Genomic DNA, 27,964 nt, shown 5'->3' with positions numbered 1-27,964 from the left:
TATAACATTGTCATTGCCTGTAAAAAGGGATTTCAGAAGCAGACATCTGTGTTTAGTGTACAATTTTATTATTATTCTCATACCAACACGGTCTTGATGCAAGCAAGGTACAGGTATCCTACACAATTTTCACAATTAAAAGAACCCATAGTATTAGTGTAGTGCCTTGATCATAAAGCATTTACAGTCAGAGAATAAACCTAAAGCTCCATTGTGGATTATCCAGCTAGGTATAGCCATCAAATGTAAGATTTTGCAGATGCCAACTTTGTCAGCTTTTAAATAAAATTAAAGTTTCAGTTTTAAATTGCTATCATGAGGCTCAATATATGAGTACTAACCTTCTATCCTTCATTTAAAGGGATTGTCCATCTTGTAAAAAAAAAAAAAAAACATGGCTGTTCTCTTCCCAAAACACCAGCACATATGTCCCTGGGTTATGTCCAGTATCGGAGCTTTACTCTATGGAAGTTAATGGGCTTGGCGTGCAACACCACACATCCATGATAGATTGGTGGGGGGGTGAGGTCTGACACCCCACCGATCAGCATTTCTCTGCAGTTGACACACAGAGAATGGGCTAAAAGGCAGACAGCTCTGCTCTCCGAGAAGTGGCCAGACCAGGTACTGCAGATCAGCTTTCATTCACATGAATGGGGGAACTAAAGCTGTAGTGATGATTTGTACTGCCACTATACAGAGAACAAAGCTGACTGCTTCCTGCTCTATTCTCTGTGTATAATGTTACATCCGACAATCCTGATGTTAGTGACCTACTTTGTGTCATCAATATTTTTAGCCTTTAAAACCAGAAAAAATAATAATATGGAGCAGTCAGTTGTGATGTTTTTAAAAACTCCATGTTATAGGGACTATCATAGACATTGAATACAGACTGGACTGCATAGACATCATGAGCAAGGAAAGAGGCTTTGTATAGAGCCATATAACGGCACTATGGGGCACTATGTTATGTCTATATGCTTTATTTCATATACAAGGTTCACAAAGAACCCAACCATGTTTCAGCTGATGCCATATTATGGAGGTACTGTATATATCTCCATATTACAGTGCCATGTGGTGGCTTTGAGACTGTGGACTTCTGTGAAACGTGGTGCTGCACGCCTCTGCTGTATTTATCAGGCATACATTTGTTAACCCCTAAACACCGATTTAACCCATAGGTTGCCAAACTATTTTTTACACTTTCATCTCCTAGACGTACCTGAGTATTCCTCCATTTCCCTTAGACTGAGACTACATAGTTATTAATGTCAAGAAATGTATAACTCCACAACATGATAATACTATGATCGTGTCATTTTTCCATTACCTTCATACAAATTCAATGTGTGTGTCTAAACCTAGTACACAATTGTTGTAGGTTTAGACATTGCATAGTATCTATACAAGGGGCTGCCTGGTCTTACATAAATCACATGTAGAATAATATGAAATTAGGTCATGTCAGCCAAACCACAGAATCCTCCAAAATGAAGAGCACCCCATCTGAGCCTCTCGTCATGTTGGAGGAGTCTATATGAACTATCTTGCAGAGATTTCCCATAAATGAAGCCTTCATACACCTTCTGGGTCTCTTCAATGAGAACCATTACAACCTCTTCAAAGCTTTATTCGGTGAATAGAAATAAATTATGTAAGAAAGTATATAACCTTTTGTTCCTCAAAATCCAAAACATAATTTCTTAAAGGGTTTTTCTGGAATTCGGATAATATTGGCCAGTGCTTATGAAAGGTCATCAATATAAGAATTGTGGATCATCCAGCGCCTGGCAGAGCCACTGATATCAGAAGCCCCTAGATCTAGTGCAGTATACAGAGGCAGAAGCATACACCTCCGTACACTGCGTAGTGGACGCACCTCAGCAACTAATCACTTGAATGGTATCTGAGCTGCAGTAACCAGGAGTGGCCACTAAACAATGTATGGCGCTCTCTTCTTCCAGTTTTGTGCACTGTACTAGTTCTGTCATGGCTCCCAATCTCAACTAAAATGGAGGGGGTACCAGGTTTCAGATCCCCACTGACCTGATAATCTAAACCATGGAAAACACCTTTAAGACTGGACTACCCCTCAAAATGATGTATGGCTGAAACCTCTAACTAAAAACCAGAATGATTGCAGTGCCTTGTACATAGTGGAACAGTATTGGTAAGATAATGAATCTTCAGATGTTCATACACTTGTTACAAGGCACTTCCACCAATACCAGGGTAAAAGGCACAAGTCATGGAAGTCTTTGGGAAATAATCTACATAAGAGAGAGCGGGGAGAACATTCACAAGCTCATCGCAGGTAAATCCATAGCAAGCAGGGCAATCTTCTGCAGTCTAGTGGTGCCACAAAGTGAATCAGAAGAGAGAACATAATACAAATTGGGAATGTTGCTAGCCAGTGTCTCAAATGTATCTTTTTAGAGGCTTAGTAACTTAAAGGGGGATTCCAGTCATAGCAATTGAAGGTATAGGGCTAGAATATGCTGTCGCACAAGGTGCAGGTACCGCAACTCATCCTATTGATTTGTATGGCACCAAGTTTCAGATATCTCCAGTGCTTGGAGTAAGTGATCACATAAGTCTAACAATATGCTATAATTTGGGAAGCCTAGAATACTTACTTAAAAGGGGTTAGACAGGCTAAAAATATTGCTATACTGAACGATAGGTCATCAATATCAGATCTGTAGGGGCCGACATCTGGCATCCCCATTGATCAGTTTTTTTTTCAGCAGAAATAGAGAATGGAACAGGAAGCAGACAGCACTGTTCTCTGTTTAGTGGCCAAACCAGGTACTTCAGATCAGTGTCCATTCACTCGAATGAGACTGACTCGATTTAGAAGCAACAAAGAACAGAACTGTCCGATTCCTACTCCATTCTCTCCATATCAGTAGTTGAGAATATCTGATCGTTGGGGTGGGTGGCAGGGCAAAATGTTGATCCCCACCAATCTTATATTGACTTTGGACATGTCAAAAATATTTTTTTCCTGTAAAACCCCACAAATAATATTCCAGTAGTATCACATATTCATTTTCTAGAAGATAAATGCCAGGTCTAAGGGGCCCAACCACTGGATCTCCCCATTGATCATACATTGTTCAGCTGTTTTGATCAATGCCAGAAACTTAATGGAGAATCATCCCTCAAACTTATCCAGGGTTCCCAATTCTGGAGTTCCCAAAAGTTAGACCACCACTGATCTGGTATTCATTACCTACCCAATGAATCAGTGATAAATGTCTCATGCTGGAATACCCCTTTGACGTTAACTAGTAATACAACCGTTAGGTTTATTATAAAATAAAATTGCATAGAATCTCAAGCATAAAATCTATATTACAGTGAAGTTTTAAAAAAAAATTCTGCTTCATTCACACCATTTTGGTCAGTATTTTGCATAAATCCAAAATAGGATCAAGTCCAAAATACAGAACAAGTGTGAAGAGTCCACTCTTTGGTTTGACTTCAAAATAAAGATGCAAAGTACTGACCTAAATATAGAAGTGTGAATGAGGCCTTATTAAGACAGGACCATTTATTAGTGTCTCCACATTATCAAAGAAATTGAAATCTACATGCTGAATGTGAGAGGAGGGCCATAAACCCCCCCCCCCAAAAAAAAAAAAAACAAAACAAAAAAAACAAAAAAAAAAAAACAGTCAGAGCAAAGGGGGGAGCCCAGGGCTCTACACATGAAAACCAGAGACATTAAAACGTATCTCAGAAAGGTGGCCACTAAATAATCACATCATTGAGCTTCTCAGACTCCAAGCAGAACCCTTTCACCTCTAACATATGAAGGACAATCCATTTCTTCTGGGCTCATAAGGGTCAGGACTGTCTGTGAATGCTGCCTGCAGCTTCCATATGGTGTACCAGATTTTGGCATTAAAAATTTTGACCAACAGTTTCAACAGGCCCAAAAGCAACCAGCAGATACCACAGGTACAGTGATGTACTAAGGGTCTGACACCTCAACCCAGCCCCGAAAATTGATTAAAGGGGGCCTTTCACCTCCTGGGGCACATGCAGTTTTATATACCGCTAGAAAGCTAACAGTGCGCTGAATTACGCGCACTGTCGGCTTTCCCGTTCTGTGCCCCCGGTGAAGAGCCAATGGTGCCAGTACCGTAGCTCTTCACTGTCAGAAGTGCGTTTCTGACAGTCAGAAACACTCTTCCTCACAGTAGCGCCTATAGCGCTGTACTGTGAGAGTGGTGAGGAACACCCCCGTCTCCTCCTGATAATACTCGTTCATAGACAAGTACTGGGGAGGGGGGGCATTCCTCACCGCTCAGCGTCATGGCTGGGCCGAAGGAACGCTCCTCCTCTCACAGTACAGCGCAATAGACGCTATTGTGAGGAAGGGCGTTCCTGAATGACTTTCAGAAACGCCCTTCTGACAATGAAGAGCTACGGTACTGGCACCGATAGCTCTTCACCAGGGGCACAGAACGGGAAAACCGGCTTTCTAATGGTGTATTACACCACATGTGCCCTAGGACGTGAAAGGTCCTCTTTAAGGTGACCTTTTTCCCTTGTGAATCAATGTAACCATTGCCTAGATATGCAGCTTCTGTCAAGCTGCAAATGAGCTCAATGAAGTGACGAGGATGTTGCCATCATTTCGAAGAGGTAAGCCTCCCACTGCTCTGTGCCACCCTCCATCCCAGGCACTCTGCTGCTCATATTCTCGGTGCATGCGCAGTATGGCCTGGATCAGGCAAACACCACAGCAGTACTACGCATGCACGGCGTAGCAGAGGGTACAAGAGAACTCAGGATCAGGTGAACAGGTGATTGGTGTACACTGCCTGGTTCTGTCAATCAGAGGAGGGATGGAGGGATTCAGGTGACCCCAACCTATTTGTAGGGCTGAGTTGATATGCAACTGCATCTATTAACCTACTTTCTCCATGACACCTGAGCATAACTATACCCTCTAAACCAGGGGTCCTCAAACTGCGACCCGCGGGCCACATGCGGCCCACCAAGCACTACTGTCTGGCCCCGCCGACAACGCCGGCAGGCGTGCATTTATAACGAAGCTCCTGGGGAGCTCGGGCCAGGCCATGGAGCGCACTTCACTTTACCTATTGGAGGGCACCGCTCCCGATGTCTGTGCGACCTGCTCTGCCTCCGGCCCACTGTTTAAAAAGTTTGAGGACCACTGCTCTAAACTATTCCTCAGCAGAACCCAGGCAGTAGTTCGGACTCCTAAGAAGAAGACCAACCACTGTTCTCAGGAGTCATGGTGGCAGAGCTCACTTATTCTGTACAAATATTCTTCTACCAAACAAAAAACCTTCCATTCTTTTCTTTGTCATGTAGAACAGACAAGCACGTACCATATCTCATATTCTTAGGCCCCACCTTAATAAATTTTGGAAAAAAAGTATACATGGACTTGAAATTTACATTAAATAACTTATTGTGAAAGACTTAACAAGAATAGGAACAGATTAAGTGTATTAAAGTATAATGCCGTATCTAATAGAAGATACCATCTATTGTCAGAATGATTGTACTAAATATTCCTGTGGTTTGTACCACTCCAAGCGATTACATAGATTTCCAGGCAGCAGACACTGTGGAGGTATCTTGGGAGATAGCAGATGTATATATAGCTGGATGAGTTTCTCTTCTTAGGATTTGCCTATTTGGCCTATTTAGAATCTTGCTGAACGTTGTCGGAATTTTACAAATGCATAGATGGCCACAGCAGCTAGAATTACAGGCACAACAATGGCTACCAGCGAAGTCCCTTCAGAGTCTCTATCACTTTTACTTCCCAAAGGACCATTTAGATGATTCTGGTGAAAGAAAAAAAACATTCAAATTAACATACACCTTTAAGAAACAATATGTCGAGATCAATATACATGTTCATGTCACAAGCAAGACCACGGGAATGTCCACACAGGACTGATATGCTGCAGATATCTCATCTACAAAAATCTGCGTGGATATCAATCTGTGATGTTCATTTATACTGCACATTTTCACTGCATATTTCATGTTTTTTAATATAAGAGTCGAAGAAATCTGTGACAAATCAGCGTGTAATTCATGTCCATGTGAATTTGTGGCAAAAATCTGCTGCAGAATTTTATCACTATCACATATCCGATGTTTGGATGTTTGTGAGTTTGGATGTTTGTTCCTCAATCACGCTAAAACGCCTGGACGGATTTGCGTGCAATTTTCCACAAACATAGTTTTCCCTTAGGATTGAATCACAGGCTACTTTTGGTGCCACTAAACAACATGGCTTCCTAGCAGGAGACTCACAAAAGCAGGACTCCTAGCCCCAGCTATAGACTCACACACACTGCCTGGCATTTCCTGCCTCAACCTGCCTGCACACTCCTTACTGTCACCTCAGGAGTAGCCCTCACTCTACTCACTCACATTTACATATAGCTTTCCACTATATAACACATCACATTGTCTGTATCACTACATACACAATACAACACATCACATTGTCTGTATCCCTACATACACAATACAACACATCACATTGTCTGTATCACTACATACACAATACAACACATCACATTGTCTGTATCACTACATGCACAATATAACATACATACACAATGTAACACATCACATTGTCTGTATCACTACATACACAATATAACACATCACATTGTCTGTATCACTACATACACAATATAACACATCACATTGTCTGTATCACTACATACACAATACAACACATCACATTGTCTGTATCACTACATACACAATATAACACATCACATTGTCTGTATCACTACATACACAATATAACACATCACATTGTCTGTATCACTACATACACAATATAACACATCACATTGTCTGTATCACTACATACACAATATAACACATCACATTTGCTATCCCACCAAACTTTTTAAAGCACTTTTACATTTTCACACGTCTGTGTCCGCCCAATTTTCAAATCACCGCAGACGAAGTCGCAGGTAAAAGCTAATATATATATATATATATATATATATATACACACACACACACACACACGTTTATCACTAATCCATGTGGATGGACTCTTACGAGTTATATTCACATTTTGGTGGAAATATTTTATAGGATGGCCATATGGTGGACTGGGAGTTTGTAATAGTGTAGTTCCCGACTTCCCAATAAATATCCAGGATTCAATGATACTACTCGGGTACTGTACCACTACAGCGACAACTGTCCTACAAGTGGTCAAGCAAAGACAACTTCTGCCCTACAGAGTTCTACACTTTGTAAGCAGATACGCTCCTGTAGGAATCAGAAGAAAATAATGTAGGGCAATAGAAAGTTGGCAGTACCTTAGACAATGACCTACTGATCAGCTGTACGAGATGGTCTAGTTTTCACCTAAGAATACACCGCTTACTGAGATGTAAAAACCCTTGTAATAGCCACCATTGCAGCTCCCAAACTTGTCACCCTGCTTTTCCTGGATCATGAATGGCGTCTCTATAACAAGACTGCTCTCCCTAATCTCCATTCTCCCTCCCTTTTTTCTCTCTCTGTCTCTTCTATTCTTTTCTCCACCTCCCTCTTACTCCTTTTTTCCCCTCTTTTGCTTTGTCATTTTGCTATTGATTGTGTTATTTTGACACTTGATTTTTGTTGCCTTGTCTCGACTCGTCCGTTTTAACGTGCCTTCTTCTTGTTTCACAGGCCAGCTTTCTCTGGCCCTTCCTTGTTAGGGCTAGTTCACACGGGGCAAAATAGTGAGGATTTTGACGCGGAATTCGCGTCAGGATCCTGCCGCCTCCCATTGAAATCAATGGAGGTCGGTAATTTCCTTTTTCCGTGAGCGGTTTGTTCCCGCTTGCGGAGAGGGGAGGCGAGCTGCCCTTTCTTCAGGCGGATTCTGCGGCTGATTCAGCCTCGCGACACCACCCTCTGGAGTGGGCCCATTAATTTGGGCCTAGTCTGGAGCGGAAAGCCGCGACAGAATGTGTTCACATGGTACCCTGTGTGGACTAGCCCTTATGCTTTGTCTTTTTGTTTTGCTTCCTTGTAAAATGTTTATAAATAAAGAATTTATATAAAACAAACAAACAATAAATCCCCTATTCTGGCATAACTAGTAGAGATGAGCGAACACTAAAATGTTCGAGGTTCGAAATTCGATTCGAACAGCCGCTCACTGTTCGAGTGTTCGAATGAGTTTCGAACCCCATTATAGTCTATGGGGAACATAAACTCGTTAAGGGGGAAACCCAAATTCGTGTCTGGAGGGTCACCAAGTCCACTATGACACCCCAGGAAATGATACCAACACCCTGGAATGACACTGGGACAGCAGGGGAAGCATGTCTGGGGGCATAAAAGTCACTTTATTTCATGGAAATCCCTGTCAGTTTGCGATTTTCGCAAGCTAACTTTTCCCCATAGAAATGCATTGGCCAGTGCTGATTGGCCAGAGTACGGAACTCGACCAATCAGCGCTGGCTCTGCTGGAGGAGGCGGAGTCTAAAATCGCTCCACACCAGTCTCCATTCAGGTCCGACCTTAGACTCCGCCTCCTCCGGCAGAGCCAGCGCTGATTGGCCGAAGGCTGGCCAATGCATTCCTATGCGAATGCAGACTTAGCAGTGCTGAGTCAGTTTTGCTCAACTACACATCTGATGCACACTCGGCACTGCTACATCAGATGTAGCAATCTGATGTAGCAGAGCCGAGGGTGCACTAGAACCCCTGTGCAAACTCAGTTCACGCTAATAGAATGCATTGGCCAGCGCTGATTGGCCAATGCATTCTATTAGCCCGATGAAGTAGAGCTGAATGTGTGTGCTAAGCACACTCATTCAGCACTGCTTCATCACGCCAATACAATGCATTAGCCAGTGCTGATTGGCCAGAGTACGGAATTCGGCCAATCAGCGCTGGCTCTGCTGGAGGAGGCGGAGTCTAAGGTCGGACCTGAATGGAGACTGGTGTGGAGCGATCTTAGACTCCGCCTCCTCCAGCAGAGCCAGCGCTGATTGGCCGAATTCCGTACTCTGGCCAATCAGCACTGGCTAATGCATTGTATTGGCGTGATGAAGCAGTGCTGAATGTGTGTGCTTAGCACACACATTCAGCTCTACTTCATCGGGCTAATAGAATGCATTGGCCAGCGCTGATTGGCCGAATTCCGTACTCTGGCCAATCAGTGCTGGCCAATGCATTCTATTAGCTTGATGAAGCAGAGTGTGCACAAGGGTTCAAGCGCACCCTCGGCTCTGATGTAGCAGAGCCGAGGCTGCACAAGGGTTCAAGCGCACCCTCGGCTCTGATGTAGGAGAGCCGAGGGTGCACTTGAACCCTTGTGCACCCTCAGCTCTGCTACATCAGAGCCGAGGGTGCGCTTGAACCCTTGTGCACACTCTGCTTCATCAAGCTAATAGAATGCATTGGCCAGCGCTGATTGGCCAATGTATTCTATTAGCCTGATGAAGTAGAGCTGAATGTGTGTGCTAAGCACACACATTCAGCTCTACTTCATCGGGCTAATAGAATGCATTGGCCAGCGCTGATTGGCCAGAGTACGGAACTCGACCAATCAGCGCTGGCTCTGCTGGAGGAGGCGGAGTCTAAGATCGCTCCACACCAGTCTCCATTCAGGTCCGACCTTAGACTCCGCCTCCTCCAGCAGAGCCAGCGCTGATTGGCCGAATTCCGTACTCTGGCCAATCAGCACTGGCTAATGCATTGTATTGGCGTGATGAAGCAGTGCTGAATGTGTGTGCTTAGCACACACATTCAGCTCTACTTCATCGGGCTAATAGAATGCATTGGCCAATCAGCGCTGGCCAATGCATTCTATTAGCTTGAACTGAGTTTGCACAGGGGTTCTAGTGCACCCTCGGCTCTGCTACATCAGATTGCTACATCTGATGTAGCAGTGCCGAGTGTGCATCAGATGTGTAGTTGAGCAAAACTGACTCAGCACTGCTAAGTCTCTGCATTCGCATAGGAATGCATTGGCCAGCCTTCGGCCAATCAGCGCTGGCTCTGCCGGAGGAGGCGGAGTCTAAGGTCGGACCTGAATGGAGACTGGTGTGGAGCGATCTTAGACTCCGCCTCCTCCAGCAGAGCCAGCGCTGATTGGTCGAGTTCCGTACTCTGGCCAATCAGCGCTGGCCAATGCATTCTATTAGCCCGATGAAGTAGAGCTGAATGTGTGTGCTTAGCACACACATTCAGCTCTACTTCATCAGGCTAATAGAATACATTGGCCAATCAGCGCTGGCCAATGCATTCTATTAGCTTGATGAAGCAGAGTGTGCACAAGGGTTCAAGCGCACCCTCGGCTCTCCTACATCAGAGCCGAGGGTGCGCTTGAACCCTTGTGCACACTCTGCTTCATCAAGCTAATAGAATGCATTGGCCAGCACTGATTGGCCAGAGTACGGAATTCGGCCAATCAGCGCTGGCCAATGCATCCCTATGGGAAAAAGTTTATCTCACAAAAATCACAATTACACACCCAATAGAGCCCCAAAAAGTTATTTTTAATAACATTTCCCCCTAAATAAAGGTTATCCCTAGCTATCCCTGTCTCATAGTCACAAAGTTCACATTCTCATATGACCCGGATTTGAAATCCACTATTCGTCTAAAATGGAGGTCACCTGATTTCGGCAGCCAATGACTTTTTCCAATTTTTTTCAATGCCCCCGGTGTCGTAGTTCCTGTCCCACCTCCCCTGCGCTGTTATTGGTGCAAAAAAGGCGCCAGGGAAGGTGGGAGGGGAATCGAATTTTGGCGCACTTTACCACGTGGTGTTCGATTCGATTCGAACATGGCGAACACCCTGATATCCGATCGAACATGTGTTCGATAGAACACTGTTCGCTCATCTCTAATAACTAGACAAACCATGCCACTAAAGAAGTGGAAGGGTTTCAAGTACTGAAAGGGTTAATGCAATATGGAGAGGTGGAAATTAACATAATGACATGCAGAAATGAAAGTGGACTATGGAAAATTGTTTTATGTTGTGGAGCAGAGATCGCTATCCCGTGGGAGAAGGTCAGCAAGCAGAGGGAACAAGACACAGAGCTGACATCACTTATTGAGGCTCTACCAGCAGCTTCTCCTGCAATGTATAAGGACACTCATCTACATTACCATTTGTTTAATAACCAATGCAAGGGTGTTCCACCAAACAAACTGCTTACACCTCGGGTGTAGAGAAGAAACAACACTCTGCAGACGTCCTGCTTTGCTGTTCAGAGCAGTTCACGAAGGACACGACAAGTATACGAGGCAAGGAGAGGGTAAAGAATCTGTCCTGACAGCTTGCATTTGTCTACTGAGAACAATGGCTGCCAGAGTTAGGTAGAACACATCTGCTGCCATCTATCTTTAATGGATAAACCCAGTTACAATCTGTTTCTATGGCTACAACTAAAAATCGTGATCGTACAAAAGTTATTCTGGCAAACACAAGTCACAGTATATCCATCTTCCTTAAAGCATTTACAAGGAAAATTAAAAATTGTTGCAATACTTCAGAAGTTGTACTAAAAACAGTAAGTGTTTATTTGCCCCTATTCAGCAACATTTCAGTCTACCATCAGGATAAGACTGAAGAATTGTGATACATACAGAACAATACTTACCCAGTGTCTCATTCATACCATTACATGTGCAGCCAATATAAAGCGGTACATCATATTAATCTAATGATTAAAAATCTATGCCTATCAAAACTGCCATAAAATGTAACAATCTTCATCAACGTAATATTCCATGTGTTTATGGGATAGGACTGGTATCCGCTCACCAATCATGATGAGCAAGGACAATTCTGTGGCTAAAATTGGCCATACGTCTTAAATTTTCAATGGCTGATTTCAGCAGTTTTAGGTGCGGTTGACTAACAGCAGCAATCACCATGCCCAATCACCAATCCATGCCCAAAGCAGCCAAATGTTCCAAGTTCTCTTTCTTTTACTTCATTTTTTTTAAACCCTTTAAAGAATTTATAATGTCTATGTAAGTCATATGTAGTAAACATTATTGTTATCTCTCCTCTTCCCCTCCCTGATGTACTGGAAGTCACACATCACATGTCTGTTAACTTCACTACTCTCTAGCTCCTTGTCAAGGGATCATGTTTCACATGCTGGGCAGCAAAACAATGTGCCAATAGATCTTTCTTGTGTGCATTGTAAGGGGGTAAAGAAAGCACATCCTTACACATCTGATGTGCAGGCTAGTTCAGCCAGCTGTAATTATAATATAAAAACAAATCATGGGAACTAAAGTCCTTCACATGGTATAGCTCTACGGCAAGCTCTGGTGGCATCAAAATAAAAGGTGCAGAATAGAGCTGAGCAATGAAAATGAGAGATAACTACTGATCTATCAAGGTATCACTTGATGGGCCTTCTCTCTCTCACACACACACACTTTTCTACATTTTTATAAGCTTGGAAAACCCCTATTAAAAGCCACGACTGATTCCTACAAGTGACACAGGGACACACGCCGCCTACACATTTATGGATTCCCACTGCTGCAAATAAAATTAAATTTTGGACCCTTGCAGAGAATAACATATTTTATATTTTATGTTTAATAAGGAAATAAGTGGAACTTTGATCCAATTTTAGCACAGCATTGTGTTTTTCTTCCTCAGATGTGCAGTTTTGGAAATCCCCCACCATCCCATAGACCATGGCTCATGGGTTCTAGGCCATCAGCTGTAAGCAAATCATCTTTCTGTGCACTAGCCAGTAATAATGCTGGTTAGCGATGGCAGGCCAGGAATTGGTGGTGATGGGAATTCCAACCTCTGGATTTTTTAAAGATATATAAAATGCCCTGTCCCTCGACAAAAACAGAATTTAAAAGTTTATGCCAAGTGTCCCACACCACAAATACAGTTCATAGATAAAAATTTACACATATTTAAAGTCTAACTAAAGTGCAAGACGTAGAAGAGTAAATGTCACAGACCTGATGTTGAACTTTTAGCACCACATGGTCACCAGAACTCCTGAAGAGGTCCACAGCCTTCTTATGCAAAAGATTTTCTAGTTTCAAACCATTTACCTAAACAGAAAGAAAATAATACATTTTATAGCATTTGCGCAGACTGAGGCCCGGTTCCCATCTGCATTCAGTATTCCGAGCAGGGAGTCCATTTGGGGACCCCCCTAGTCCCAAACGGAAACCTACACGTAATCAAAAGCTGTTAGCTAAGAAACCACATGGACCCCTTAGACTATAATGGGGTCTGTGTGGTTTCCCCACGGAACATGCGGAGAGAAAAGTGCTGCTTGAAGTACTTTTCTCCCCCATGATTTGTGCGGACAACGAGCGGAAACCACACGGACCCCATATTAGTCTATAGGGTCCGTGTGGTTTCTTAGCTAACCACTTTTTAATGCGTATAGGTTTCCGTTCGGGAGATCGCCAAACAGACTCCCCGAACGGAATACCAAACGCAGATATGAACCAGGCCTTACTTGTAAGAGAATATTTACTTACATTGGCATCTACAGGGGCAACTTTAGAAAGGTGGGCATTTACCACTGGTGCTGGAGGGGAAGATAGGTACACTTTTGGTATTTTATATTCATCTGAGGTGGCCCATTCCCAGTGTGGCTGAGCCACAGTAACCAGAACTTTTCCTCTGCCGATTTTCAGTGGACTCAGCATAGATATGAACGTAGCCTAGAGTGTACCTCCAGTTATAAGTAACTTTTCATAAATGAATAGTACAGGTGAAAATATGAAACTTTGTAATACATCTTATTACAGAAATATGTATTCTTCTCCACTCTTCAGGAAGTTACTTTCTCTATATTAGTCTATGAAGAGAGGAGGGGGATTAGAAGAGACACTCAAATAATTGTTGCTTTTACATGTGGTTTTTTTTTTTTGGTTTTTTTTTTAAACTAACACTGCTAAGTTGTAGATATGAAGCTGATAAAGAATGAGACAATAAATCAATTATTCAGGTTCGCAGTGTTGTATTTGTGTGGCTGAATATAGAGACTGTTGTAATGTAAACAAGCAGTGTGACTGTAGATATGGAGCAGGAGAACAGCTTAATAAGTGGTAAAGGAATAATCACTCAATCTCAATTCACTGCTCAAATATGGCTAACAGCTCACTGTAGGGTTAGCTGACATGCTGCCCATAGAAGAGTATGAAAAGAGAAGGGGAACTGGAAGAAGGGGCTGCTGCACAGACACAAATGCTGTAATTGACAAGTGTTTAACTGTCTCTCCTACATTCATAGCTGCTCAGTACTTTTGTATAGTGTCCTCCATGCTGCTGCTTTCGAATAGCACGCTCCCATAGGAATGAATGGAAGTAGCCGGAACGCAGACTTTACCGGCCGGCCGCTTAACCCCCTACATGCCGGCTGCGTCCATTCATTTCTATGGGTGGGTGCTATTCGAAACGGCAGTTTCGAATAGTGTTCGCTCATCTCTAATAGCTACCGATATACTATATTCAACTACACATGTTTGAGTGTTTCATAAGCATATAGCAGAGTAATCCGGATAAATTGCCAAAGCATGGTATCTCATCATATAAGACAAATCACTGTAACTTGTATTTTTTTAATGAATTGTCTTTGTTGTCTTCTATGAGAAGATATCACACTGCAGAAATTTATTCTACTGCAGAAAGTTGGCTCAACTCTGCTACATCTGTATGTTCTAGCTCAGTCGCCAGGAAATCTAATTTCCATTAGTTGCCCTTAAATTCTGCAGGAAGCTGCAGACCATAATAATATCCTAAGCTACACGGCAGCACAGCACAAAGTTTCGCAATTCTGTTAGGAAGAACAGGAAAACTCGCCACTGTTGTGGGGTTGTGTGCAACTATCTGATAAAGATGTTCCATACTCATACAGGACATGAGCTTCATCTCTTGGTAGCGCTAGCATGTATTCATAATGGGAATAAGAAAGAGGATTGTATAAAACATACCTACAACATACAGACCATATAAATATCCTGATCAGGAAGATTTGCCTTATTTTACTTATGTACTAGGTTAATTCAGAAAACAACTAATAACATTTTTCATGCTTTTTGCTTTGCGGAGGCATGTTTTCTATCTATCTATCTATCTACCTACCTATCTATCTATACAAATATACATGTGTATGTACCTGGAAAACTCCTTGATCTATATTAAAAAAAATCCATGTTTATCCCAGCTTTCTTGAGCTTAAATGTTGCCTGTCACCACTAGCGTGTCTTCATGCTGCTGTGAGTAAGAACTGAACCTGGTAACACCAGTCCTGTCCGTCAAGGTATATGGCAGGAAGTGAAGGATGAGTTACAACACTCCCGCAGCAGCTCCAGCACAATGAAGCCTAGGAGAGTCCACCTCACTTCACTGTCTATATGCCAGGAACTGCCAAATAAGAGTCATAACTCATGTTTGGAAGAATAAAACACTTGTAACGTTGTGACTGACCGGACCAGGTGATCAGGTTTGGGGTGCTAAACCTGTAACATAAGGGCATGTATCTGGTTCAGAAGCCCTAAATCTTGTGACAGGTTTCCTTTTCATAGAAATGATAATGAATGGAGTCAGAATACTATGATAATATTAAAAGGGTTTTCTGGGCAAAAAAATTTGATAGCGCTAAGTGCACCCATATACCTTTTGCAGTGTTCTGAGTGATTTTTGGCTCTCTCTGGTGTCCTCTGCATTTGTTTACATGCTTCCTGCTGTCTGAGCCTACAACTACCATGATGCATTGCAGTTCACTCAGAACCCCCTCTCACTCTGTCTCCCATTTCCACCGATTTCCCTAGTTAGCCTGCGGACTACTAGCCCTATCTACCTACCTAGCTAACTAACTCAGTCCTCCAACCCCATCATACTTACCTGTCTTGTCATCCCATCCTGGAGACGACTTTGAGGTGCTGCTGCCCCTCTTCTGCCCGCACCTGGGATCCAGAACTGGCACCTGCGCTACAGAACGCCAGCAGAAGCCACGCATGCGCAATAGAACGCTGCTTCTTTTTGCCTGTGCTGGATTTGTATTGAGCAGGCAACGGCTCACTTGTTAAGGAAGCGACAGCCAGTGAGGAAGTGAGCGTTGGTGAATATGAAGGGACGGGGTGAGGGGAGAGAGAGGAGTACTAGTGGCTTCCCGTCTACAGAAACAGTGAAACAGGATGTCACCAGGAAATCAAAAAATTTACCCCAGGCATATGGGTAAATACACATTTTATTTTTAAAGGCTGTAAATTAGAAGTTAGGCGTGGGAAGCGGTTTAGCTTAGGGGTAAATATTTAATTTATCCAAAAAACAGAGAAAGACATGGCCCGCACATCCCAGTCTTATACAGTGGGGCAAAAAAGTATTTAGTCAGTCACCAATAGTGCAAGTTCCACCACTTAAAAAGATGAGAGGCGTCTGTAATTTACATCATAGGTAGACCTCAACTCTGAGAGACAAAATGAGAAAACAAATCCAGAAAATCACATTGTCTGATTTTGTAAGAATTTATTTGCAAATTATGGTGGAAAATAAGTATTTGGTCAGTAACACAATTTCATCTCAATACTTTGTTATATATCCTTTGTCGGCAATGACAGAGGTCAAACGTTTTCTGTAAGTCTTCACAAGGTTGGCACACAGTGTTGTTGGTATGTTGGCCCATTCCTCCATGCAGATCTCCTCTAGAGCAGTGATGTTTTGGGGCTGTCGCTTGGCAACACGGACTTTCAACTCCCTCCAAAGGTTTTCTATAGGGTTGAGATCTGGAGACTGGCTAGGCCACTCCAGGACCTTGAAATGCTTCTTACAAAGCCACTCCTTCGTTGCCCTGGTGGTGTGCTTTGGATCATTGTCATGTTGAAAGACCCAGCCACGTTTCATCTTCAATGCCCTTGCTGATGGAAGGAGGTTTGCACTCAAAATCTCACAATACATGGCCCCATTCATTCTTTCATGTACCCGGATCAGTCGTCCTGGCCCCTTTGCAGAGAAACAGCCCCAAAGCATAATGTTTCCACTCCCATGCTTTACAGTAGGTATGGTGTTTGATGGATGCAACTCAGTATTCTTTTTCCTCCAAACACGAAAAGTTGTGTTTCTACCAAACAGTTCCAGTTTGGTTTCATCAGACCATAGGACATTCTCCCAATACTCTTCTGGATCATCCAAATGCTCTCTAGCAAACTTCAGACGGGCCCGGACATGTACTGGCTTAAGCAGTGGGACACGTCTGGCACTGCAGGATCTGAGTCCCTGGCGGCGTAGTGTGTTACTGATGGTAGGCTTTGTTACATTGGTCCCAGCTCTCTGCAGTTCATTCACTAGGTCCCCCCGCGTGGTTCTGGGATTTTTGCTCACTGTTCTTGTGATCATTTTGACCCCACGGGGTGAGATTTTGCGTGGAGCCCCAGATCGAGGGAGATTATCGGTGGTCTTGTATGTCTTCCATTTTCTAATTATTGCTCCCACAGTTGATTTCTTCAATCCAAGCTGGTTGCCTATTGCAGATTCAGTCTTCCCAGCCTGGTGCAGGGCTACAATTTTGTTTCTGGTGTCCTTTGACAGCTCTTTGGTCTTCACCATAGTGGAGTTTGGAGTCTGACTGTTTGAGGGTGTGCACAGGTGTCTTTTTATACTGATAAGTTTAAACAGGTGCCATTACTACAGGTAATGAGTGGAGGAAATAGGAGACTCTTAAAGAAGAAGTTACAGGTCTGTGAGAGCCAGAAATCTTGATTGTTTGTAGGTGACCAAATACTTATTTTCCACCATAATTTGCAAATAAATTCTTACAAAATCAGACCATGTGATTTTCTGGATTTGTTTTCTCATTTTGTCTCTCATAGTTGAGGTCTACCTATGATGTAAATTACAGACGCCTCTCATCTTTTTAAGTGGTGGAACTTGCACTATTGGTGACTGACTAAATACTTTTTTGCCCCACTGTACATTGATCTAGTGCTTCTCAGCAAAGTCTACAATACTGAACATGAGGTTCTTTGTATACATATTGATCATGGTGTATAAGCCCACTAGCCACTTCACAGCAACATCTTTATAGTGGGTCCCTACTCTACTGGGTGCAGCGCTGCACAGCGACCGCCACAACCGCAACACGGCAGCCACAAGGGGAGCGACCCAGTGGTCCGGCAACACCCCTGCCACCAGGGCAGGGGCGCTGTGTTGCAGTCGCTGTGCAGCGCCGCACCCAGTACAATAGGGACCCACTATAAAGAGGTCGCTGAGAAGTGGCTATTGGGCTTATACACCTTGATCAATATGTATACTTAGAACCTCATGTTCAGTATTGTAGAATTTGCTAAGGAGCACTAGATCAATGTATAAGATTGGGATGTGTGGGCCATGTCTTTTTCTCTTTTTGGATACACAAAGTTTTAATTTATCCCGGACAACCCCTTCAATATCTACTGTGCAGGTGAATCTTACCATTATACAAACCATCCTTCCAAGAATAATAATAATAAAAAAAATAAATGAATAAAATAGGTTACACGTGCAGCAGATATCTGTATAGTAGGTGAAGGAGCCATACATATCTATTATAACACCTACTATGCATTCTTGTCCTCCATACACACCCAGGAATTGTCTATGAAGACATAAATCTGATCATTCACATAATGGAACATGGACATAGGGCAGATCCTGGCTTTTTATGAGAATATGCTCCTTAAGTAAACAGCTGGAATAGCAAGTATATGAGAATATAGGAGAAGGAGATAGATAGCACTGAAAACAATAGCAGCCAGACGGCTCCCATTCATCACTGTTGCCTCACCTCCAATATCCGGTCTCCCTCCTGCAGCCTGCCATCCACGGCGGCAGCCCCGTTCTCCTTGATGCTACTGACATAGATGCCGCTATCATGTGAGACATATTGTTGGTCTGTGCCACCCACAATATTAAACCCCAGACCTAAAAGAAAAAAAGATGGATTAACTGGTGGTATATAATAATTGTCTCGTGTACATTTCATATACATAAAGCACACATAGGTATTACATAGTAATATAGCAACAATTGTAATAATGGCTGTCAGATATCCAACAGTAGCTGCCTTCTGAGAAAAGAGATGGCAATGATGGCCCTGCTGTGATCACAGGGAAGGAGGGAGGCCTGCTGTTACTACTGAGTAAATGGAGGGATCCTGCTGTGACTAAAGGGGGGCAGGTATGTTTACTAAGGAGTGGGAGGCCTGCTGTCACTACTGGGGGTGGACTGTTATGTCTGGAAGGGACGTGAGAGACCTTTAAGGACCTTACCCTAGAATATATTTTGTAGTAATCCAAGGGGGACTATCACGGATGGTGTGTGTCACCGAGGATTCTTGTCTAGGTGAAATAATCCAGGATTTAGTAGTGACCACAGGCCTAGTGGGGAGGTCGCTTCTACACTCCATCCAGGGCCTTCCTCTTACCTGCCCAGACGTAAGATGGTGAACAGAACAAGTGTATGTCTGGGAGTAAGAGACTGGAAGGAGAACCTTGCTCTGGATGCTCACCAGGCTGTAGAAGCATCTGACAGTCTGCTACTGTGTTCAGACCAAGCTGATGAGACCAATTCATTTGTTTTGGACATTTTGCCTGAATTACGGACTTTTTGATGCTAAATGGCTGAATGAAGCTACTTCAGATTCTCTATGGTTTCTTTTAGATTAAATAAATAGAAGCCTTTACTTGTTAAGAAACCTGGGCTTGTGTTTCTTTTTGTATGTATAGATATCTATCGCTCTTAGGGTTAGACAATTATTCAAAAAATAACCAAAACTGACTGTGTTACTCAACTCCCCTGGGCTCTGGTGTCGGTCTTAGTCCTCTTCTGGTCTCCTGAATTATGTCAGGGACCACTGAGGCCTTGGCGGTCATTTGGTATCGTGAAGCAAAGATGCAAACGGGATAACGTTGATCACACTTGCGTCTTAACACCATGTACCAGAGACCAGGGAAGGTAACTGTTTGGGTTTTTTTTGCTCAACTTCCATAGGTCTTCGCTAATTATACTCTGGGTATGTGGCCTAAATAATTATTATTAATTGTAATAGAGGTAAAACAAAGATATATCTTTATCTTAGAGATATATTATATACAATATATGCACACATTATATAACATACTTGGATACTTGTCATTATTCGTCCATATACATCACTTTAGCAGATCACACATTACGACTTTCATCCTAAGTGTACAAACTTGTAAACATTCCCCAGAAATCACAAAAATGCTTTATTTCTCAGGCTTTTAGCATCCACTATGCAAAGGTCAGATCTCCAGAGGTTACACTAGGGAGCACCAGAGTAGATATGTCTGTGTGTACAAGTCAGTATTGAATTTCTTGTAATTTTCCACCTATTCGCATTTGACTAATGCTGGTTATATAATCGGTACATCTACGTCCGCCTGAGTAATCCATTTCCATCAACATTATTTAAGTCAGGTCACAGATTGGATTCAGTTTGGCTTCCTTGACCTCCATTGGAAAAATGGCATCATTGAAAAAACTACGTGAGGACTCTAATGACATCTATACGCTTACAAAAAGTTGTTTCTTTGGGTCAAGTCCACACAGGCCATCTTGATAAATTATCCCCTATACTATTCTTTATGTATGGTCGCACGGTAGTCAGCAACATGAGTACAATCCGTTTTACGGACAAGGCAGAGACAGACTAGTGTGGGGTTTTTGGTTTTTTTTTTATTAAAAACACCCGCACACTGATCAAGAGATCCATTTTTTGCCAGAACCTGCCTACGCACATTCCTTGACTGATAGAAATAGTGGTGTGAAAGCAGCCGAACCTGTACCCTGCACAGATCCTCCATAACCATTACTGTCTAGCATGTTTGTCTTTGGTGGTGAATGCTGTGGGCTCCTGGAGCTCTGCAGACCATTACATATCTAGTCAGCAGGATGTCCTGTCTGCAGAATCAATGAAGACCAGATAATACTTTATCATACCTTACACAACCCCCAACACACAATGTCATATAGATCAAGTTACTGTACACAAAGCCTGCATGTAGGCGGACGATAACCAATCATAGGACCTTTTACATACAGGATTGTGGAACTAGAAGCTTTATACTGCTACATACAAGGAGATAACAGCTGAACAGACCAATCCATAGGCTATAAAATAACCCAGAAAAGTACATTGGCTCCCTTTTTCAAGAGATTATTCATTACTACATATTTATTATACAAGGGGTGAGTTCACGCAGTGCTTTTATCCACAAAAAAGGTTTGTTTTTCACCCCTGGCTGAACGGAGTATTGGGCGAAACATTCATTTCAGTGTGACAGAGAGACCTCCAATGGTCCCATTGAAATAAATGGAGGAAGGTGCATTTTGAACCCCCACCCCAAACAGCTCTGTTCTCAGATCTGGAGGGATCCCAATAGTTTGACCTACTGATGAACAAGTTACCTCCTATCCAGCAAATACGGGGTAAACTTGTTGTGTTTGGAATACCACTTTAGGCTAAGGCCCCAGGTTGTCGAAACTCAGTGTTTTTTGTTGCAGATTTTGCTGTGTTTTTTTGAGCCAAAGTCAGAAGGAGCTTGAAAAGGAATGGAAGATCTTAGACGATTCCCTTCTGATAAATCCACTCCTGATTTTCACTCAAAAAATCCACAGCAAAATCTGCAACAAAAAATGCTGCGATTCTGCATCGTGGGGCCTTAGCCCCTAAACTTTTATTTGCATCTGCTAAATCTCCATAACGATGCACCAGGATTATCATCCAGCATCAGTCACTGTGATAAATCTGGAACATTTTCACACTGTCTAAGTTTACACTGTCTAGTAGTAAGTCGGCGCAAATTTTCGGAGGATGCTATTGATATCATGCAAGAAAAGTATCTAATTTTGGGAGGCTTTACACTACTGCTATTTGACGTCCAATTCTCTCATCTGTCACAGGATGACCGCAACGGACATTAAATGACAGTTGCAGATGGAGCCCCCTGTTTAGGGTGGCCATCTGCATTCACCCACATGTAAAAAAAAATGAATGGGGATTTCTTCTATCATGATTTTACTTTTCTGATGGAAGAAAGTCCTGCATGCAAGAGATTTTCTTCCATTGCAAAAGTACATAAACATGGCGCAGCATGTCAATTATATCTACGGAAATGCCAACGGCTTACCGGTAGATATAATTTTAACAGAAAGTCCACGGAGGAAAACTCAGAGAACTTTCTGTTTAAAGCGCTGCAGGAAGAACCCCTATGCGTTCCCGCTGCGGAACGTTCCATGTGGCCTTAGCTTTAGGCCCCATGTTGCGGAAACGCAGCTTTTTTTTTGCAGATTTTGTAGTGATATTTTTGAGCCAAAGCCAGGAATAGCTACAAAAGATATATATATCAAATAATTATACTTCTACCTTTACTAAATCCACTCCTGGATGTGGCTCCAAAAAACGCAACAAAGAAAGATGCATTTCTGCAACATGGGGCCTTAGCCTTAAAGAGGTTGTCAAGGCTCATTTTTAAAAAAATATTTTTTATAGGTCGGGGGAAGTGAAAAAAATTAAAAAAAATATACTCAACTGTCCCTGGTGTTCCAGAGTCCTCCCAGTGCAGTCCGGTCCTGCTGCTTTGTCGTCTTCTCAAAGTGAAACTGCTCACTGGCTGTGGCACCCCGGATCCCTTCTGCTGCAGAATGTCCTCAGTGGTCACGTAACCACTGAGAGGAATCAGCAGTCTCAGCAAAAGTCTCGGGATGTAACAGGTAGTCACGTGTGGCAGGGATCCACGGTGGAAGATAACAATGGACCGAGGGGACCACCGTAGAAAAGAGAGTACAATTTTTTTTTTTTCACTGTCCTTGGCTGATTTAGAAAATACATTTTTTTTGTCAATTTTTGTCTGGACAACCCCTTTAAAAGTATGTCCACATGGAAATAAGCAGCTTTGATTTTGCCTCATGCAAGTGTGTGGTTGAGATTTATTTAAATTTCAAAATATTTTGACACTACTGTAAGATGCTGTACATTTTTTACCCTCCACTCTAGGGCAGAAAATCTGAAGAATATTTGTCCTATGCGGACATACCCCTTGTAGATCACCTTGAGTGCCATCCGTGTGCCGGCTGTGCTTCTGCAGCCCCATTCATTCAATGAATAGGAGCCACAGAAGCATGGTCACAAAACCGGACAGGAAAAGGACCTGTACCGATTTTTGCGGCCTGTACTGTCGGCCTGCACACGGAACCATGTAATACACAGTCATGTGCGTGGGTTGAAAGAAATAAATGAGCCAGTGGGCTATCTGGGAAAAACCTGGATAGCACACTGAATAGGGCTCGTTCACACGGGGCAAAAGGGGGCAGATTTTGGCACTGAATCTACGTCAGAAGCTGCCCCCTCACAATAGAGGTCTATGCAGACCGCTACCTGCCTTCTTTCCGTGAGTGGTATGTTCCCGCTAAGGGAAAAAAAAAGCGAGTGGCCCTTTCCTTAGGCGGATTCCACGGCTGATTCAGCCTCGGTGTCCGCCTCGCTGCAACACCCTCCGGAGTAGGCCCAAATAAATGTCGCAGCAGGTGAATTTTGGTCCTATTCTGACGCAGCTTCTCGCATCAAAATCAGGACCAAACTACGCCATCCCATGCCCCGCGTGAATGGGGCCTAAGGGTTAGTTCATACGTAGTTTTTTTGTCTGGATTTTGACGCTGCTTTCAACAGTCGTGGCTTTCCGCTTCAGATTTGGCCCAAATGAATTGGCCTAGTCTGGAGGGATTGTCTTGATGCAGGATGCTGCGGTGATTTTCGCCACAGATAGGGTAGGTCACTTCTTACCACTCTCAGAAAAAGGAAATGACCGGCTCCCATTGAATTCAATGGGAGGCGGTTTTTGGACCAGGATTTTGATGCAGATTCCGCGTCAAAATCAGGATCAAAAACTATGTGTGAACTAGCCCTAAGTATTTCCTATATCTTTCCCATTCTTTTTGCAGCCACTCTTCACTTTGGCTCCAAAAACTGCAGGAAAATCTGCCTATATATTATATATAATCTCAATGGGAATGAGATCATAGTGATTACGTGTCTCTTCATATCACCTGTCAGAAATTATATAAAATTAAAGGGTATGATTTGCAGAAACTCACAGGGTGTTCACACCACAGTCTAAACAAATGCCACCTATAAAATGTGCTGTGAGCCGCCAGTCATAACAAGATCCAGAATACATTAGTCCTTTTACTAATAATGTGACTGTGCCGCACTAGTACGTGTATCCGTCATCTGTGAGGACAGGTGGATGGCAGGCAGCCATGTGCAGCATTTGTATACTATGTAAATCATGACCTAACACAATGCAGCTATCTGCAGGTACAATACACGAGATTCCGGCTTCAGCGCATTTCCACGTGGTAAAAATGAGCGTCAGCACTCACTGCGCAATTTCAGATATTAACTCTTTACAATGAGATAACATTGAACACAAAGTCATTTTTGCCGTCTGCCAGAAGACGCATTTATAGCCAAGTACCCATTTAAATCAGCTCTGGTTTACTTGGCAGCCGTGCCACCAGTTAATCTCCTGCGGCTCTTTATAACACGACAATCATGCTCAGAAGTCCTATGTGTGACCTAAAATATAGGGGAAATGGCGGCATATTGGTATAAGCAGTGCAGGTCACATAACCCCTTCCAAAAATCGATATAACTGTATGTCAAGATTTTGAGTTATTTCTCATCTCGACATAGTGGATGTTAGCTGGCATCTCAGATCCTGGCCGTTCACCTCCTGAGCATCCAACAGTATACGCCAGTGTACTTTCTTGCTACCAGGGCTGTGGAGTCGGAGTCAGAGTTAGTTTTGGTTGGAGTCGGAGTCGGTAGAAATGTACCGACTCTGACTCCAGCTTTAAAATAAAGTATTAATATTTCATAATTGAATTTTCATATGAATTTTATAAATGTTACTCAAATATATATGTTCTATCAAACTATGAACAACAGTGGTAAGCAATTCTGCTGGAGATAGAGACATTTCTTACTTCTTGTGTGTCACTGCTCTACACTGCCCTTATGTATTCTTATACTTGGTTAACCTCATGCTGCCCCAACCCCCCTACTTACAATGTATGAAATGAAACTGAAAGTGATAATGTGTTGCAAATTCTTAGTAGTAAAGCTCCTCCTCTAGACTAGATGTTAATAGTTTACAACAGTAAATTTATTGTTACGAATTGGCCATTTATGAAGGAGTCGGAGTAGGAGCCGGAGTCGGAACCTGATAAAATCCAGGAGTCGGAGTCAGAGTCGCAACTGTGGCTTACCGACTCCACAGCCCTGCTTGCTACACCATCCCTTTTCGGAAAGTGCCAAGCATGGCGAAAAAATATCACTTGCAGCACATTTTTAACTCATGTGATTTGTGACATATTTCTTTTTTATGCCACAGGGTCTTGGTGAATCTCCGCCAATGTATCTGAGGAGTAATATCTGAAAGGCTGCATGTTATGAGATTACAGTCTAAAGAGGTTAGCCGCAAATAATCCAGCAGTAAATACACCATAGAAGACTCAGCAGTCCTACAATCTCTGTCTACTAGCAGGTGGCAGCAAATGAGTGGCTTGGAAATGGCATGGCATATCTTATGCCATCATGGCTCTCGTCATGGAGTCCTCAAAAGGCTTCTAAAATGAGACAAGCTGGGCCTACTGCCATATCAGATGGCATAAATTTTTAAAAAATACCTCTGATGGAAAGAAAACAATGCCAGTGTGAACAGAGCCTTCGTGATAAACATGGTATGAATGGCACTGCCAAGCTCTGGCTACATATCTAGACTAAACGCACAATGATAAGTGGCTATATGGCTGTACTGGATCTACCAATCTGTAGGTAAAAGAAATATTCAGACAATGACGTGCTAATAAAACTCAATGTACGTTACACGCAACAGTAACACCATGTTTATACCAATGTCCATTACAGCTACATATCAGGTTGAGGGAGCCTGGCCATATCTTTACACCAGGTGCATCAGGCCTGGACCATACCATAGCTCTGCAGCAAATAATAAAAATGGAAATGGCCACCTCCAAGTCAAGCAGCTCAAAGGAGAAGACTTGCTGGACGCATGTATATATATATACCCCGTAGAAATTAGGTGACTAGAATATTAACCCTTTCAAAGAAAACACACTAAACCATAAAGTACGTGGTATATGTGGGAAGGCCACAGCTTTATTTATTTAGTAAACATTGTAAATCAAAATAAACCAAAATTAGACCAACCATGCCCAATCTTCAAATCCGGATCACTTTAACCTGAATGCCCTGCTCTAACAGCAGGCATGTAGTACTTTCTGTCAGCTTCCTGGGCATGGTAACCCGCCATGCTGTGACAACAAAATCCTAGAAAAGAAAAATAACCAAGACAAACAAAAAAACGGGTCAAACACTAAACCAGTAGGGCAGGGTGGGTGGGTGTTCCTCTCACCAGCCTAGGCTAAGCAGAAGGTTAGCACCCACCTACGTGCCCCCTTCTTAAATAGACCCTTAAAACAACTCCTCCTCTACCTTTCATTCATTCGTCACCTTTTCAAAATATTTACAAACATCTTCTAAACCCAGCCAGCAAGTCCAGAGCCCTTTCCCTATACGGTTCAGGGCATCCCATCCCCAGCGTAAAAGCATTCGTGGCTTATGGACTCATGAACGGCCATTGCCAATTAAAGGGGAAATGTTCATCTGATAAGTCATAGATATGTTTGTGATCTTGGACCACCACAGAAAAAATAAAGGGCTGTACATAGTGATTAAGCCTTGTTTTGCACTTCTCAGAGATTTCTAACAGCACATTCTAAGGCCAAGTTCACACGATCAGGCTACTTGCCCCTAAATCCTGGCAGAATCATCTGACGTGACTCCAGTCATACCATAAATAAGCAGCGATGTGAGATCACACAACTTATCACGTATATCTAGGACATATTATAAGATCACTTGAATGCTCTGAATGCCGTTGCCCATATTGCAGAAAAGCTGCATTTTTATGTTGCAAATTTTGCTGAAGACTTTTTATTGCACAGCCAGGAGTAGATTTAGCAGAAGGGAGAAGTATAAGAACATCCTTTATATCCCCCATTCCTTTTGAAGTCGCTCTTGGCTTTAATTCAAAAATTCAGCGCCATAAAAAATGCAGCTTTTCTGCAACGTGTGGCCTCAGCCCATTTCTCAACACTGGCAAATTGGATAATAAAAGAAAACATGACTTAAAGGGGTACTCCATCTGTATGTGAACTGAATATGCAGCACTGGTCTCATAGGGGATGCCTGTATATATGGTACAAGAGGTCAGAGGCAGGTATGGCAGGATGTGCACACAGGCATAGGTGCATACTGCATTTGCTAGAACTTTTTAACAATCATGGACATGCCCTTTAAGAGTCCCTGCATAGTACTATCCAGCATCATGGTCCATAGCTATTGAGGATATGGAGATCCTTATGAACAGGTGCAGCTCTCTTCAGCCAATGGCTCTCCATCTGTGGCAGAACTACAAGTTCCAGCATCCTGGGAGTTGTAGTTTTGCAATCTGCGGACAGCCATAGGTTGGAGCACTAACCCTGAGAGACGCAAAGTTGTCACTTCAGTGGACATAATGTGAACACATCCGCACACAGAACATGCTGCTTTCTCCTGCAGATGCCCGAGGCCTGTACAGCCCCATGACACTGCTATCCATGGAGTGACCCGTATGGGAAGTGCAGTGCTGCCGCCCCCCACACCCCACCCTGGTACCTGAGGGGCCCCTGACCAGCTCGATCTCCTCCACCGCACCCCGGGATCCTGCACTCATGGCGGCCGCTCACCCCCTGCAGGTCTGTGATGAGACGAGGGCTGAAGGTGAACGCAACCCCAGCACTTTCTGTTCCTGCAGCCAGGCGGCCACCACGTGGGTAGGAT

General features: G+C 43.1%; 1 protein-coding gene across 2 annotated transcripts; it reads right to left on the bottom strand.

The window, feature by feature from the left end:
* Window position 1: 1 nt before the first annotated feature.
* SYNJ2BP (synaptojanin 2 binding protein) lies at window positions 2-27,964 on the bottom strand. Of its 2 annotated transcripts, XR_012717258.1 has the most exons (5): window positions 27,800-27,964; window positions 18,818-18,954; window positions 12,997-13,092; window positions 4,519-5,840; window positions 2-4,121 (listed from the first exon to the last, which is right to left on the bottom strand). XR_012717258.1 is itself a non-coding variant. In XM_075282917.1 (4 exons), the coding sequence occupies exons 1-4, from the start codon at window positions 27,855-27,857 to the stop codon at window positions 5,697-5,699; spliced, it is 435 nt and encodes a 144-aa protein (XP_075139018.1). In that variant the 5' UTR covers window positions 27,858-27,964; the 3' UTR covers window positions 2-5,696. The 2 variants fall into 2 exon arrangements, 1 of the variants encoding a protein (XP_075139018.1); XM_075282917.1 differs by having other exon boundaries at window positions 2-5,840.

The sequence above is a fragment of the Leptodactylus fuscus genome, chromosome 7 (assembly GCF_031893055.1).
Source record: "Leptodactylus fuscus isolate aLepFus1 chromosome 7, aLepFus1.hap2, whole genome shotgun sequence".
NCBI lineage: Eukaryota > Metazoa > Chordata > Amphibia > Anura > Leptodactylidae > Leptodactylus > Leptodactylus fuscus.
Note: the sequence above shows the minus strand (reverse complement) of the source record. Positions and strands in the feature narration are given on the sequence as shown.